Source organism: Globicephala melas, chromosome 6 (assembly GCF_963455315.2).
Source record: "Globicephala melas chromosome 6, mGloMel1.2, whole genome shotgun sequence".
Taxonomy (NCBI): Eukaryota; Metazoa; Chordata; class Mammalia; order Artiodactyla; family Delphinidae; genus Globicephala; species Globicephala melas.
Genome location: NC_083319.1, coordinates 99,204,062 through 99,221,899, shown reverse-complemented (window position 1 = coordinate 99,221,899; position 17,838 = coordinate 99,204,062). Strand labels below are relative to the sequence as shown.

At 40.3% G+C, this 17,838-nt stretch overlaps 1 protein-coding gene across 2 annotated transcripts in view; it reads right to left on the bottom strand.

Annotated features, from left to right (window-relative positions):
* XPO7 (exportin 7) overlaps window positions 1-15,228 on the bottom strand; it is an 85,534-nt gene extending 70,306 nt beyond the window's left edge. For both annotated transcript variants that reach the window (XM_030832560.2, XM_030832562.2), the window contains exon 1: window positions 15,107-15,228. In XM_030832560.2, coding sequence (XP_030688420.1) covers window positions 15,107-15,124 — 18 coding nt within the window. In that variant the 5' untranslated portion in view covers window positions 15,125-15,228. The remainder of the gene's footprint in view (window positions 1-15,106) is intronic.
* Between the last annotated feature and the right edge of the window lie 2,610 nt (window positions 15,229-17,838).

The window sequence follows — 17,838 nt, the reverse complement described above, 5'->3', positions numbered from 1 at the left end:
CTACAAAAGAAAGAAAGGGAGGGAGGAGGGAGGGATGAAAGAAAAATAGGAAAGCTCCTCACCTGAGTCTAAGGCTAGTATAATCTTGATACCAAAACCAGATAATGGGAGAGCAAAGTATGACAAAAGAAAATTATAGGCCGATTTTCATTTATGAACAGTTACAAAGATCCTAAATAAAATATTAGCAACCCAAACTGAATATAATAAATTTGACCAGCTGATCCTAAAATTCATGTGGAAGAGAAAAAGGGCCAAGAATAATGGAGAATATTTTGAAGAAGATCAAGTCTGGGAGAACTTGCCTTACCAGAGACCCAAATTTATTATAAAGCTACATTGATTAAGAGTATGGTATAGGCAGAGGGACAGAGAAACAGATCAATGGAACAGACAGAACACCAAAAGAAAACTTGTATCACAGTCATGGTAATACAGATCATGGGAGAAAAGCTGAGTGGACTACACAATAAACAAGGTTGAGAAAAGCCACATGGGAAAAAGTGAAATTAGATCTCTACCCCATAATGAATTTCAATGGATAAAATGAAAAGTATAATAAAAATGTGAGTTTTTACTTTTTCATGTAAATAGCAATATATTCAGAATAGAATGATTTAATCAAAGGGCATTAAATATTCTTGAAGAAAACAGTTTGATTTTTGATGAATACCAGAATAAATGTTCCAGCTAGTTGGAACTAAGGTTACAAGGTTATATATGTATAACATAATAAGGTATACACACACACACACACACACACACACACACACACGATATACCAAAACACAACTTTTAACGTATATACAACTATTATAGTTCTTAGAGATAACAAATTATCTTGGGGAAAAAGGTATTTTATTCAAAAGACAGTCCCCATTTACTAACACAAATATGCTTATTTTAGTCATATCATTTCTCATAACTCTAATAAATAGCCAAACTAAAAACACAGGAAGGAAAAAAAAAATCACATAGATAATCACGATCTCCTTTGTGGTGTGCTTCCTTCTTGCCATTACAACTTCCACCCTGGCAACTAAAAATCAGAACTGGAACACTACACAAAGTTTCACTCCTTGCTCTTTTCATTTAATTTATAGAATGAGCATTCTAATAAATCATTTAAATCTCTGAAAATCTGATCTGAATACCTGAAAAGCAATCCATCATATGCTAGGGATTGCTAATCTCTGTAGCATCATCTTTCCTGGTTCACTAAGCTGCAGCCAGGATGATCTCTTCCAGTTCTGTGAGGGGAGGTCTTCCAGACCTCAGGGCCTTTAAACATGCCATTTCTTTTTGTCTGGTACACTGTCCCCTTCCTTTCCTTAATATGCCCACCCAAAAATAAAAATAAGAAATCACTCTCAAAAGATTTCAATACAACCTTTTTCCTTCGTATCACTTATCACAAACTGTAAATATATATTTATTGGTACAATTTCTGAGTATCTATCTCTGAGCAAGTACCATGCCTATTTTCTTCACTGCTTTATCTCTAGTATTTAGTACAGTGCCTGCTCCATAGAAATGAAATACACAATTAAAAAAAATTTTTCTTGTCTAAACCTATTCTTGTCTAATAAACCTTCTTTAAGCATGATGACTTGTAATTTTTCTTTAATTCTGCTAATTGTATAACAAAATTAAGATTTTAATGGTCGGGATAGTTAAAATTCTTGCATTATCTCTAAAAAACAATAATATACAGCTAGCTATCCTCCAAAAAGAGGGCATATGAATTTTTAAAAATTTTATCATCACACTCTAAGATTCTTTTTAGCTTAAAAATTATGTGATTCTAATCCCATTTCATTAACCTGGTAACACTATTATTCTCATTACCATGGACATGTCATACAATTATAGCATTCATAAATGAAACATTAAATACTCAGTTGTAGCTAAACAAAAACAGTATACTTGGGCTTCCCTGGTGGCGCAGTGGTTGAGAGTCCGCCTGCCGATGCAGGGCACACGGGTTCGTGCCCCGGTCCGGGAAGATCCCACATGCCGCAGAGCGGCTGGGCCCGTGAGCCATGGCTGCTGGGCCTGCGCATCCGGAGCCTGTGCTCCGTAACAACGGGAGAGGCCACAACAGTGAGAGGCCCGCGTACTGCAAAAAAAACAACAACCCCCAAAACCAAAAAAACCAGTATACTTGGTGGAGACATGTTAACTGGCTTTAAAACGCTTTCTTAAATAAAATGTAATATTAAATAGGAAGCAAGCTACTATTGTACATCATTAAAATAGCTGTCTATTTAAACACAGGGGTCAGGGCAGTATTCCAATCTTAAACAAACCTGTACATGTGATTGGGGAACTCATGATTGCTATAATCCTGAATCCTTGAATTACAGGAATTTTTCAAAACAGCACATCAACCATTAAACGACAGTAATGACGATAACATCATAAGGAGACATTTTAATAGTTTTCTAATACCTCAGAATGTCAGATACACCTATAATTGTAGCAGTAAAGTAGTACAGTATATCACATGCCAATTAATACTTTCTTGCCCTACAGAAAAGTGTCTTTGGTTCTCTAAGTCAATGGGTGTATCAAATACACAATATACAATGTGTATAAGCCGACTTTCCTTAAATTCTCCCATTTGTATGTTATTTCTTTATACTTGTGTATTACAGGTATCAAGAATGAACAGTCTGTTTGTATCAAGAATGAACAGCCTGTAATTTCTGAGCCACAGTGAGATTTAATATTCTGAGATATTAAGACAGCATCTCCTCTGGCCTATTGACTAGCAGTCTAACTATTGTTAAAAAATGTTTAAAAGCTTGCTAGTAAGAATGAAAGAAGTGTAAGAAATAAAGGGATAAAGAGAAAAGAGAGTTTTTACTGGCCTAAATATTCAGAAGGAAGCTTCTCAACTCTCCTTATCTCTCTTCCCATGAGAAAACCCCAAACACCGTATGTACTCCTTTAGAAGACTCAAAAAAAAGTATAAGAAGCTCAAAACAGAATATTAAAGGTAATCACAAATACTTAATCTTGGAACCCTGAACTCTGATTCAGAGAGGCAAGAATTTAGAGTTCCATATTTACCCTCTGATAAAAAAAGTAAAAAAGAGTTTTTGAGTAAATGTTTCCTAAGATGTTTTGGCATACACACCCCGTACATGCCAGTTTTCTGATTTTCTGGAATTCTAAATAATTTTTCCCTTAACAGTTTTGTAAAGTATCTATTTGCCTTTAAGTTTACACTATTATATGATCTATGAAAAATGTTTTCCAATAACTCATCAAGTCACCAAATAAGGAAGATCAGGCAAGCTGTGAAATAGAAGATTTAGGAGAATCCTCTAATAGAAGAAATTACGAGTTTTTAAAAAAGAAGCCTTTTCTGAATACCCCTCAAACACTAGTTCCGATGGGGAATAAAGAAAAACTAATCTGGTTTTCCAAAAGATAAAAACGGGATGGGGAGACAAAACAGACCAAGGGCTATAGATTTACTTCAAGATCAAGCAGATTTAGTTTTAACTGCCTTAACAATAAAGAAACCTTTAAGACATATTGATGGCCAGAGTTGTCAACATTGTAAGGTTTACTCAAACTCCTTGGAATATGACCTCTTTTTCGCATTACATGCATGCCAATTTCACTGCTGATTGTCAAAAGCCTTTTACTCCTGCTGCTGGTAACATAATATGAGGCTGTTTCAGAAACCAAACTAGAATAAAACATCAGGGTTTCACTCAAGTTTTACAGTTGCTGTAAGACTTAATAAGAAATATGATAGGTGTATACTGTGAGCAGCTAACACTTTACATATTTACAATATCTAAAGGCTACTGAAATGGACTTTCACTATGAAAACATGAGTTCCAACCCAAGTGGACAACAAGTAAGCCAATGCCTACTGGACATCTCCACTCAAATGTTTACCAGCACCTCAAAATCTGTATATTCAAGACTGACCTTACTATCTTTTCAACATCCTGTTCATTCATTTGCTCTCAACTTTTCTGCCCAGAAATGTGGGAGCCTGCCTTCTCACTTTACACATTCAACTGTTAACCAAACCCCATAGTATAACCTCCTTAACATCAATCTCCTAATTCTCCATCCTTACAGCTAAATTATGTTAGTTCAAGACCCAATTATTTCTTGCACAGACTACTGCTTCATCTCCTACTTTGTCTACATCCAATCAATCTTTTATACCATCACCCCAGTGATGTAATTATTCTGTCACTTCTACTTAAAAACCTTCAACTACACATCTACTGTACAAATTCCTTATTAAGATATAACAGGGTCTTCATGTTCTGCTCTCTTCTACCATTAGAGTCTCATTTCTTACCTTGCTCCACTTTATTCCCTATACAGCTGCAATATTTCATTGCTTTCACTTTCCTGGAATGTTCCATGAACATATATAGCTTTGCTTATGGTATTCTCTCTGCCTGGTATACGCTTACCAACTGGGAGAAAGAATACCATGTCTTTTTAGATCTGGCTTAGGCATTCACTACTTTAAGAAGCCTTTCCTGGGTCTCTAAAGGAGGACTAACATTTATGTCTCATTATGTTCTATGCATACATGTGTCAAATCACCTGTATCACGCCATAGTCCTTGTTGGTATACATTTCTAGTTATTCAGGTCCTTGAGCATTGATGCTGTACCTCACTCGTTACACATTTCCTTATATCTACATACAAGAACATCACTAGAATACCAACATGCTACTTTCTTACTGTTAGCTGGTGTATTTATTTTCTTACTTCAGCAAAACATTTCTAGGTTGTACCATATTGACATGACTGAACAGTCAACAAAAACTTATAAACACTTCTATTCATGTTAAGAACAAGATAATTCATCTACTATAATAATTACATCTTTTTTGCTAAAGAAGAGGGTGACTATATTTGATAATATATTTATTGACCCATCACTTCAGTATTCAGAATTGGTTATGCTTGCCTCCAAGAGTCGAATCACAAAAAACAGTTTTCACCGATGTGAAGGAAAGCCTTTAAATACAACCTTAAAATAGGCCATCTCAACCATTTTAATTTAGAATATTTCTGGGTTATTTTCAAAGCTAACGCTATAATTATGAGATACTTTAAGGTCAATAATATTTTAAAATTAGTTAGCTGAAGGGAACCAGAATTGCTACTATATCAAGACTTAGCACCTTGAATAAGTGATGTAATGGCTTAATACCTTCCTCAATATTCTCCCTCCATCTTATCTGTAAAATGGTTACAAATACACGGGGATTTTAGAAGGTTTGTTTTTGCAAAGTGCTTTGAGGGAGAATACATTTAGGGTACTTTTTAGAAGTCCCTAAAACACTACTTCCTATCAGTAGAATTCTGAATTTCTTTTATGATTTGACTGCTTCCTCTCACTCCCTTGGCTAAGAGAACAAACATATCATAGGTTCATAGCATAAACAGTAAGTAATCTTAAGTAAATTATTTAATATATCCATTTACATTCACATACCTGGGAGAATGAGGATTTAGCTTATTTTTACAGGCACACAGGAAAGCAATTCTATAACCTATGCTCCACCTCTGCGTCCAATCTCTGGTTTTGTGGCAAATTTTTATTATTCTAGAGTAGCACTGTCCAAAAGAAATTTCCATGATAATGGAAAGATGTTATACCTGCATTGTGCAATATGGCAGTCACCATGTGACTACTGGGCACTTGAAATGTGAGTGAAGAACTTAATTTTTAATTTAAATTAAAATAGCAAAATGTGGCTACTGGTTACCATTTTGGACAGTGCAGTATAAATGCCACAGTCAACAAAATGGATGAAGTCTGATCTGGTTCCCGTCAAATTGGGCTTGGGTTAGAACCATACTGGGCTAGCCCTCTCCCCACTCAGAAGTCAGGCAATAGATTTGAGGGGACAACCCCCAGGAGTCTGCAAATTTTTTCTGTCGAAGGCCAGATAGTAAATATTTTAGGCTTTGTGGGCTAGTAGGCCAAACGGTCTCTGTTGCAACTATTCAACTCTGCCATTGTAACACAGAAGTAGCCATACACAATGAATGTGTAAAGGAGCTCGCATGGTTGTGTTCCATTACAACTATTATTTATGAATTAAAAAAATCAGAATTTCATGTAATTATCATGTGTTATGGAATATTATTCTCTTTTAGATTTTTTCAACCATTTAAAAATATAAAAACTGTTCTTAGTTTTTAGGCCATACAAAAACAGTTTGTAGGGCCAAACCACCAGCCTGGTTCGCGAACCTCTGAGATACAAGAAAGGTCAGTGAGCACAGGAAGAGACAGTCAACACTGTTAGTCATCAAGGAAATGCCAACTAAAACCACAGTAAGGTCTCCCACAAGAATGGCAATACCAAAGGCTGGTGAAGATATGGATTCCTTGTAACTATTCTACACTGCTGGTGAGAAAGTAAAATGGTACAATCACTTTGGAAAATTGACAGTTTCTTTAAAAAGTTAACCATACCATAGGACCCAGTCATCCTACTCCAAGTACTTAACTCAAGAGAAAAGAAAATGTGTGTCTACACAAAGACTTCCACATGAATACTCATAGTCCCTTTATTCACAGGGACTAAAAACTGGACACCAACCCCCCCGCCAGGGGTGAATGGATACATAAAGGGTGGTACTTCATACCATGGAATACTACTCAGCAATAAAAAGTAACCAACTACTAATACTATGCAACAACCTGAATGAATCTCCAAATCACTGCATTGAGCAAAACAAGTAAAAAACCAGAGTACATAGTAAGTACATTACATAAAATTCTAGGATATACAAACTAATTTACAATGACAAAAAGCAGATCAGGATTGTTGGGGGCTGAGGGTTCAGGGAGGGGTAGACTGCAGTTAGGAGGAAATGTTCTGTATTTTGATTGTGGTGAAACAGTCACAGGTATATATTTGTCAAATTGTACACTTTAAATGGATGCTGTTTACTGTAAACATAAAGGTGATTTAAAGAAAGTCTTGATTCCACTGGCATCAGATTTACTCACAGCAATCTCTGTGAACTGATATATTCACTTTTGTAAGTGCTGTTTAAATTTGAGGAGATGGGTAAGGGAGGGATAGATAAGTTACTCTGAAGTCTCACACTATCACAGCGGATGGGATCTGCAGGGCACATTAATAGTAACCTATATCAAAGAGCTTTGAAGGGACAGGTTTTAGGAATTCTGTGAATTGAAATCTTTCCTGTTCACAACATTCTGATCTCCCTTTTTGGAACATGTATTTTAAATAAGACTAAAATGTAAGATTCCAAGAATTAGTAAATAATGCTTTATGTTAAAACAAGCTTTCATTTGTAACGCCTCTGAGATACTGTCCTTATTCAAAAACAACAACAACAAAACAAAACAACAACAACAACGAACCTGTTGCTCAGATTCAATTTGTTTAAAAACATTTGTTATATGCTTACGAAGGCCTGATGAAACTTGCTCAACTCTGGAATGACGTTATCAATTCAAAAATATTAAAAGGAAAGAAAACAAGGTCCCATTTTCTAGCAAGTTTTATTCATTCTTTTAAATTCTAGACTAGTTTTTGACAAGACCTTACAGCGACTTGTCAGATGGGTCAATGACAAGTTAATGATAAAAAAAAAATCACCCATTAACACAAAATAAATAATATTTTAAATAATTTATGGCTATACATTGGGCAAAACTGGGATGGAGTTTTATTTTTTTAACTCAGTACAGATATGTGAAATGCAAATATGGCTTCCCAGATTCTTTTCAGAGCAAACGGTGTTACAGGTTCCTAGAGTCAAATTAAATGTCATGCTTGACTTTAGACAATGTCCTTTTGGAAGAGAGAAATAAAATACCAAAATTCAGGAGTTAGTGGAGGTGACTCAGTTAAAAAAAAAAAAAGAGATTTGAAATGATTTGCCAAACTTAGGACACAAGCTTTCAAAACTCTGCAAACAATACTAAATACACTTGGAAAAAATCCTTTAAAAAACCCTGCTTTTCCCATTTCTGACCTTAAATACACCCCATTTAATCATAAACTTGACTGAAATTTTAGGGCATATGTCTAGCATAGCTCTCAATTCTTTCTGAGACTACACACTTCAAATACCATAATTTCTTATCATACAAAATAGAAACGAGATCAGCTTTTGTGACCAACACACATTCATACACTTAAAACTTCTAAAAGGCCATCAGAGCTGTAGGATCACAACTTCCTGATGTAGTACAAGGGATATTCTATTAATCTAATTGTTTTCCAAGGTATTTATAGGAAAGCATTTTGACTGCTTTTCACCTAACTAGTTTCTCTCTAAGAGAGGCTTAAACCCAGGGACTTTTTGTTTTTTTTTTTTTGTTTGTTTGTTTGTTTGTTTTTTTTGCGGTACGCGGGCCTCTCACTGTTGTGGCCTCTCCCGTTGTGGAGCACAGGCTCCGGACGCGCAGGCTCAGTGGCCATGGCTCACGGGCCCAGCCGCTCCACAGCATGTGGGATCTTCCCGGACAGGGGCACGAACCCATGTCCCCTGCATCGGCAGGCGGACTCTCAACCACTGCGCCACCAGGGAAGCCCCAAACCCAGGGACTTTTAAGTGAGAATCATTTTTCAGTCTACAAGCAACAACATCTGACTAATAATGTTAATTTCTTGGCCCACAAAAAATGTCCTTCACTACTTACTGTCCAACTAAGAGGGCTCTTTACTTATTATTTGGGGTATATCAGAGCTCAGTTTGTGAGATGTGCTACAGACTATTAGTACCCCCACCCCAAAAAAACACCACCTCTGAGAGTTAAGAAATTGGGAGGTGGGGTAGAGGAAGGCATATTTAAGATAGAAGAAATGGAAATAAATATTTTAGGAAATAAATATTTTAGGAAATAAATTTTTTAGGAAGTAAATATTTTAAAAAATATTATAAAAAAATAAATATTTTAGGAAAATTTATGACAATGTACATATGAATTGAGAACATGTAGTTTACTTGGGAGAGAACGGTAAGGAATGACAACTGGAAATGCCAGCCACAATGCTGGAAGTATAAGAGACTTAAGAGATCACCTAATCCAGGTTCAAGGAGACTAAATGAATTGCCCAGTTAAATGGCATAATACAAATAAAGGGGCTTAGCATGGTGCTGGCACATAACAGATGTTCCATAAATGTTGCTGTCACCCTTTCATCTACCCCCAACCAAGGTCCCCCACCAGTAAGTTGTACAATAACCACCACCACAACTGTCACCTAAATCTTCCAACAGTTCTCTGGTCTTCTGGAGACACTAAGTCCTTTCATCAACCTATTTCAAGGAACATTCCATTACTATTATCTCTATGATACCTACCTTATAGACTGGCTGTGAGCATTAAATGAGATCATGTAAAATGGCAAGCAGCTAAAAGTCCAATAAATGCTAGCATGAAGTTTCCAATGCTGCCTTCTCTCAGACACATCTTTTCCATTTATGACGGTAGGAGCATGTGTGTATGTGTGTTTTCGTGTGCGTGCACACAAACATGTATGAAGGAGTGAAAAGCGAGGGATGCAAATATCAGCTATACTTAAGACCCAATTTTTGACAATTCCCCTCCTTTCCGCAAGATTTTGATATGACTCCTGGGTACCAATCTCATTCCATTGAGAATTCCCTGTCACAGTGAGTCACTATAAGTGTGGGGCGTGAACTCAGATGTACTGGACTGGAGGAAAAAGGTGATGGGAGCAAGAGTCCCTTCATTCAGAGACATGCTGACAAAAACCAATGTCTCACTGCAAATTCACAACTCAACCCAGGCTCGTTATCTCTCCAATTAACATGCAACGCCCCCGAAAATAGGGCATTACATCTTGTACTTTCTTGCATGTGTCTAAGAACAGGCCATCAGATGCTTAATAGTCATTAACTGTTTTTAATCATCCTCAAGAATTCCATATTTAAAAATTCAGCCTGCATGTAACTCTCCAGGAATACATCGAGAGACCGAGAACTAGCCTTTCACACAGGTCAAAAGAGAAAGACTTGTAAATCAGTTTCTCAATAAAATGTGGTAAGCATTTCATCTAAAAAGGAATGTATCTTTAAACTCGAGTTCTAAAGTTCATGAATGGCCTGAAACTGTAGGCAAATCTTTGTGTAGGTATACTTTCCCTCCTTAGAGAGCACACAGCTGCCATTACATTCTAAAAAAATAAAAAAACAAACCAACTCCCCCCACAGCTGAAGGACCACTGCTCTATACAGCTTCTCCCCTGGCTCTGAAGTTTAAGCTCTCATGGACAGGACTTCCTCAGCTGGACTCCTAAAAGCATACTTAAAAATTAAATGGCAGGATAGTACAATAGTTACCCTCAGGCAGAAGGATCTATGGGTAGTTGTTGAGCGGGGGGCACCAGAGGGACTTCTGAGGCATTGAAAATATTGTGGATTTCGGTGTTGGTTAGAAGAGTGTTCATTTTGTTTTTGTTTTTTGTTTTTTTTTTTGGCGGCACTGTGCGGTTTGTGGGATCTTAGTTCCCTGACCAGGGATCGAACCTGGTCCCTAGGCAGGAAAAGTGTGGAGTCTTAACCACTGGACCACCAGGAATTCCCAAGAGTGTTCACTTTGTGAAAATTCATCAAGCTGAACAGTTACGAGTTTTGCACCTGTCCGAAGGTATATTTCAATAAGAGGTTAAAAAAAAAAAACAGTAACAAAGATGGGTCACTTATACATAGCAGACATCATTACATAATGTAAAACAGAAGTTCTTAAAATTTATGTTCTAGGAAGGGTCCATGTGGTAAAGAGCTGAAACCCCCAGACAACAGCCAGTGAGGCGCTGTGGCCCCTAGCCCATCTGCCTGCAAGCAACTAACTGATGATGCCTGCCAGTGAGCATGTGGGTGAGCTTGGAAACAGGCTCTCCATCCTCAGTCAAGCCTTGAGAAGGACTGCAGGCCTGGCTCACAGCTTGAGGGCAAATCAAAGACCCTGAACTAGAACCATCTAGTTAAGCCACTCCCGGATTCCTGACTCAGAATACCTGTGAGATAATATATGTTTGGTGTTAAAAAAAAAAAAAATGATGCAACATCTAAATACTATCTTCCTTAGTATACTAAAGTGAGCAAAGTGGCCTCAGTAGTTGTACCTACAGAGACATCAGCTTATCGGTTTAAACTGGCAACTTTCCCTTCTCGAAGGGCTGTGGTACAATATTGGTTTCAAAACCCAACTAAGAAAAAAGAAAATACAGCTGGTGGTTATGAATATCAATTTCTGGATCAAATGGAAGTTAATTTATCTGTAAGATACAGACCAGGGATCTTCTTAATGCTCCTTTCTCCTGGCTCCATCTAAATAGAGATTCCATTACAGTAATATATTTTGTTTTATTGCATAAGTGTTTGAATGATACTACATGCATATATACAACCCTTAATTTTTCTGAAGGTTTTTCTCACGAGAGGAAGTAAAACTAAATCAGAATTATCAAGTACATATAAATATGTTCTTTTAAAATACAGACATATTATTTATACAAATCCACAGAAGAGGTAGCTGGGGTGAGTGAGGGGACGTAGCTATTTCATATCATCCAACACAAACGTAGCATGCTTTGAAATCAATGTATTGAGTTCTTGTATCCATTTGCCTTCTGAAGCCTGCCCAACACAGCATTAGAATTTGACACTTCAGCAGTCTGGCTCCAGTATCTTTCTCAGCCTGGAATCCTTTGCAGTGCCCAGCACAGCAAAGGGCCTTGCACACATTAAACTTTATGGTATTAGCTTAACTGAAAGAAAGTTAGAAAAGTAACTGTTTTTTCTTTTTTTCCCATTAAAAATGTTCGAAAGTTGTACAGAATTCTCTTCTCAAAATGAACCACGGGTAGATCCTCTGATGTTTCCTTGCATAGTTTTAAAAGCTAAAAAGACAACTATCTTTTGCTCTAATCAGGCTAAACTTTTGCACTCTGTTAAATTTTAACCTGCCAGTTTAAATGATTCTTCTTGACTCTCTAGAGTTACACTGGTGGTCAATATTTAAACAAATATGACTATCTGAAAATCGTATTTTCTGTTACTACACAGTCATAATATAGAGCCCAGTAAATAATACTGTAAGACTGTGGGTAAGGCCCAGCATAACAACATAATAAATCCAATGAACTCCAGAGTTATCCTTCATTTAATATATTTACATATAATTATATGTTAAATATACTTAATATACAATTATTATATACGCTTTCCTTTTCCTCTCAAGAGCCTGAATACAGCTAGCACAATTAAAGCTAACATCTGATCCTTAATTTTTTCATTACCACTGTACACTAAGCCATCTTCATTTCCTTACAATAAGTAGTCAGCAAGTGGAAATACTGAATCCTCATTATCTAATCTAACTTTAGATATTAAAAAAAAAAGGAAGGAGGAGTGTTCATTTTATGAAGATAAACACAAATGAGTTTGATTTTTTTTTTTTTACAGTTAATCACTGCCTCTATGGTGGGTGTTAGAGTCATCTAAGACCAAGAATAAGAAACTCATCACAACAAGGAGATTCTTTCTTACAAGTCTCTCTTCTTAAGAGGCTTGACTATGACACCAACAGAGCTAAAAGACACAAATATTACAATTTTCCCATTACTACCATTTTGTGACTTCCATTAAACACTTATCAGAAGAGATGCTCAGGACTCCAGCCTGAGAATCATATGACACTTGCTTAGTGTCAATAGAAAAAAAACAAAACAAAAAAAACTGCTCACCCTGGTGGTTCAGACAAGCACTAGATACATAATAAGTCAACTATTTAGTATTACTATGAAACTTTCAAATAATCAGTCTTGGACCTTTGATAGGCTCCTTTTTAAACTTCATGTTCCAATAGTGTTTTCAGAAAAATATTCCCCCTCAATGCACTTCAGATTTGTCTTTAATCTTTTCATTTATTTACTCTTTCCACACAGGGGAGAATCTATCTTTTTCTTGGGAAGGTTTTCTGCTACAATAAGGTACCACGTTAAACTTTCCGAGTATCCAATACTAAAAGTAATCTAGTGGTCTAACAAAGAAAAGCAATATGCCCCATTCTATTTAAAGAGAAAAAGCTCTCGCAAACTTACCCTGTTGTTATAAAGACCGCTAATTTAGAGAGTAACATACTACAACTCTCCAAAGTCAAATAAAACAATGGACTGGCATAGTCCTCTTTGTTTTGAAAAATTAATAAATTCTTACTTTGGTAGATTTTTATTTGGGGATGGGTGGGGGAAAAAATCCCCTTACTAAAAATAAGGCAGACCCTCCTTTGAGACATAATTGCTATGAAGACTGCTTTGACCCATCTTGACTTTCCTCTAGTGAGGAATGACAACCTTTTTGTTCAAAAGGTAGGAGAGATCACATTAAGAGAAACTTCTTTGCAAGAGATAAAACAGATGTATATTCATAAAAGTACACGGACTTCCTCTGCCTTCCAAAGCATCATTCAGAAAGGCTATCTATTCAAACCATGTTCTGGAATGCTCACAGACACTACTTTTTTTCCCCCAATAGATAAGAGCACGGGACCCAAAGTCAAAAGCCTTTGATCCACTTTAGCCTTACCCTAAGCAAATCTCATATAAGTTCTGTGCTTTGGTTTGTTTCTTCAAAATGACAGAAGTAGTTCTTGCCTATCTACTCCTTTAGAATGGAAGAATTAAAAAAAAAACACATAAAAAATCCTTCACGCTTCTTAGAAATGGCTGCTATAAAACTCAAGGTGCTCACTATTATTATTACTATCACCTTGTACCAAGTTTTACTGCTACTTCTGAATTAGGCCACGATACTGGCTTTGAAACACAAATCCTGTGGTCTTCCATCTGTGATTACAATTTTTGATATAATTCTGTCCTGATAACTTGTACCCCACACTTCTAAGATTTACTCTACTGATCCCTGGCCTGAGAATTTATTTAGTCCCTTCTCTCCCAAAGAAATTGGTAGAAGTCACACCATCCACCTCCTTGTAGACATAATGTGAGGAATAAGATCATCCTCTTTACTCGAGGAATGATAACTATACAGTATGCAAAATAAGGCGACACTTGTTATCCTCTTTTCTACTTCCCACAATACAAAACCTCTGCTAGAAAATCCAAAGGTTTCTGACAACAGATTTGTAACAATAACTGTCATAAAAATATCAGATCTAAAGCACAGAGAGGAAAAACTTTATCGAGTTTGCAAGAAATAACCCTGAGTCCTACAGCTACTATTAGGTTCGGTATGGGTTGTCCCTTCCTAGGGCCTGTGCCGTGTCTTTGAAGAAAAGTGGCCTGAGCCCAAAGCACGCCTGGGGCAGCCCTGGAGCCCGATCAGGACCCTCCAGAGCAACGTCTGCACCCAACGTTGCATCTCTCGTTTCAGACACACCCCCTCCACCCCGTGTTTCAGAGGAGGTGTGGGCACTCAACTCCTTCACTGGGGATAGGGGCACCGGAGGGAGGGCGGGCCCAGGCCTGAGCACCCATTTTGGAGGACGGGGGAGCTCGGCCCTGCAGGCTGTGCGACCAGCAGTGGGGGAGTGTAGGACGCATCCGTGGGAGGGGGGAGGAGGCCGGAGGGGGGTCTCTTGTACTCGGGGGCGTGAAGAGGAAGGCGGCGGGAAAGACTCGGTAGAGCGAGGTTTGTCAGTGCGAGGTATTCTTTTTGTTATCTGTTTAGGGCTGGCGGGTGTGATGGGGAAGTTCCCCTCAGGACAGAGTCGGCAAGGGGTCTCCCTCCCCTCCCCGTCTTGGGGGGCACTGAGGACTTGCAAGAGGCCTCCCTCCAGTGGGAGGGCAGTCACTGATAAGCGATGTAGGCTGTGCCAGCTGGGGCGCCGATCCCTGAACCTCCAGCCCAGCGCGAGAGGCGTGGGACGGGGTGGGAGGGGATGGAGGAGGCCCCCGGCCCAGGAGGCGGGAAAGGCCCCAGAGCTCCGGGACGGGCGGCGGCTCCGGAGCCCCGAGTGGCGGCGGCGCGGGCCCGGTGAGCCCCAAGCCGGCCCGAGCCCCTTGGGCCGCGTGCGACCCCACTCCCCACTCTCCGCGGCCGCCCCCTCCCCCGCGGCTCCTCTCACCTGCACATGATCCGCCATTTTGCTCCATTCATGCTCCTCTCCGGCCCCCCTCCCCCCCAGCGCGCACCTCGGCCGGGCCGCCGCCGCCGCCGCCGTCGCCGCTGCGCCTGCGCGCTGGGGACTCGTCGCGCAGCGCTCGCGGCGTAGCACCGCCCGTCTGCGTAGGCTCGGGCGGCCGGGGCCGCGGTTGGAGAATGCGCAGCGCCGTTGGGACGGCGTAAAGGCGCGGCAACGTCAGCGGCCCGGAGACGCTGCGGGCGGGTGGAGGAAGGAGCGGACCGAGGGGCGCGAGGGGAGGGGGCCGGGGGAACAAAGCTTTGTTTACATGGATTTTAAAGGGGCCGTGCTCGCTCCGGCGGGCGGGCGAGAGCGGTAGCGGGAGTTGGCGCTGCCTTAGCTCATCGGCTTCGCGAGGGCTCCTCGAGGGGCCAGGACCTGTCCCCGCCCAGACCCCTGCACCTGGCGGATTCCTCTCTTCCCGAGTGTCTTCACGACGTGCCCCCGGACGCTCCCTACCGCTCTGCGGCCGCGCCACTGCTGTAACACCACACCCCCAGGGGGGTCTTCCGGTGCGCCCACCGCCCAAAACCCCCGCTTGGGGCGCCGACATTATTCTTTACTTTACACTGCCGACGGTGGCCGAATTTGTTTGTGTCTTTCAGCTCCAGTGGACAGGAGCCACTGCTCTCTGATCCTGGGTTTTACCAGCAATCCAAATCTCCTTGTTTCCATTTCTATCCTTTTCTCCACGATGAACATTCATGGAAGTAGCCGCCAAAGAGTGGTGATGTTGGAAACGTGCAGAAGGCACGGTTCCGATCTTCCCCAATAGGTTGTTATCTTAACCAGCAGTCTAGGCTGCCTCCTGAGAGGGGTCAGAAGCTGGGGGAGGTGGTGGTGGGGAGTGATAAAGGAGTTTTAGGACCCCTGGCTCAGTCTGAGTGGGGAAGCCATCCCTCTGGGTCAGGTCAGATAAGGCTCTGCCTGCTGAGGCCAATTCCAGCCTTTCCCACTAGGAATGATCCGTGTCAGATAATGCCGGATCCCGTTTTCAATTGGATTCCACTCTGGCTTCCAATCATGGCCCCCAGATTAGATTTTAGCTGGATTCTGAGAGTATTGGTTGTCTGAAGTTTGTATTGACTAGGGGCCACCACGTGCGATGGAACTGATTATAGTAGTGAATGACACACACTTTCTGTTGTGGATCGAGAGGACTGGTACTTAGCATTCATTTCAAGCTTCGTCCTCCGAGTGTGTCTTCCTGATTTGCAGATGTAGGACACCTAAAAACTACATTACCCAGACTTCCTTGCAGCTAGGGTTCTGTATGCAAGTTCGGCTCCGCCAATTAGATTCACTCAGAGAAGACTTTGGAGGCAGAGCGTTTGACTGTTGCTTTTGGCAGGTCTAGACCCTGAGATGTGGGATTTTTCTGTTTTTGTTTTTCAACAACTTTCCAATGTCCAATCCTTAGCTCCCTGAGGGTAGAGAGCAGGGGTGGTGGGTCAGGTGCTTCCTTGGTATCTTCTTGACGTGATGATTGCCGTGGCAGTCTTCGAATTCCCTACTTGCTTGATTGCGTAGAAATAGCAGCTCCCTGTGGGCCAGGCCCAAATCCACCCCCCACCAAAATCCTTCCCCACACCTGTTTCTCTCCCTCTATCTTCCCTTTCTCAGTAAATGATACCGTCATTCACCCAGTTGCTCAAACTAAAAACCCAGGAGTTGCCCTGATTACTTAGTGTTTCAACAGTCCCCCCATATCCATTGCAAATCCTGTTGAATCTATATCCGGTACATACCCAAATCTGGCCACTCTTCTTCATCACCACTGCTAGCACCCTGATCCAGGCCACCATCACATTTATCCTGGGCTCTGATAATACAGTCCTTTCTTTCCCTGCTTCCCTTCTTGCCCCATGATAATCCATTTTCCCTATAGCTGCAGAACATCCTTTTAAAATCATAAATCAGTTCACAGCCCTGCTTAAAAATCCTCAAGTGGCCTCCCATTACATTTAGAGTACATTCCAAATCTTTGCTATAGCCCAAGAGGCCATGTGATGGGACCCTCTCTCCGTGTCCCCTCTGGCTCACAATGCTCTGGTCATTCTGCCCTTCTTGCACTTCCTCACATCCAGCTGTACCTGCCTCTGGGCCTTTGCCCTTGAAGGAACTTCTGCCTGGAATGTTTTCCCCTCAGATCTTTAAGTGGCTGGTTCCCTCTTATCACTGATGTCTTAGTTCAGTTGTTATCTCCTCAGAGAAGCTTTTCTCACCGGCTCTATTGAAAGTTGTCCCCGACCCCTTCACTGTCATACTTACAGCATTGATCACTGTCTATACAAAACTATTTAGTTACATATTTATTCTTTTCATTGTCTGGGTCTTCAACTAGAAAAGAACCACGATGAAAACAGGGATTCTATATATGTCTTGTTTATGCTCTGTCTCTCCTACTTCTGCACAGAGTAGATGCTCAAAAAAAACACAAAAAACCAAAAAACCAAAAACTTTTGAGTTAATTAAATTCTTCCTATCTCAGTCTCATTCTAGGGTGCATTTGGGGTCTTATGAGAACATAAAGAGTTTGAAGTGTTATCACAATGTTAAGTAACATTATTATGTTAATAATGATATACGTAGTGGAGAAAAGGTGAGGACTGGGGATGAAACTCAAGAGACTGGTCCTTCCTCCCCACGGTCAGGAGCCACTGGGGTGGGAGGAG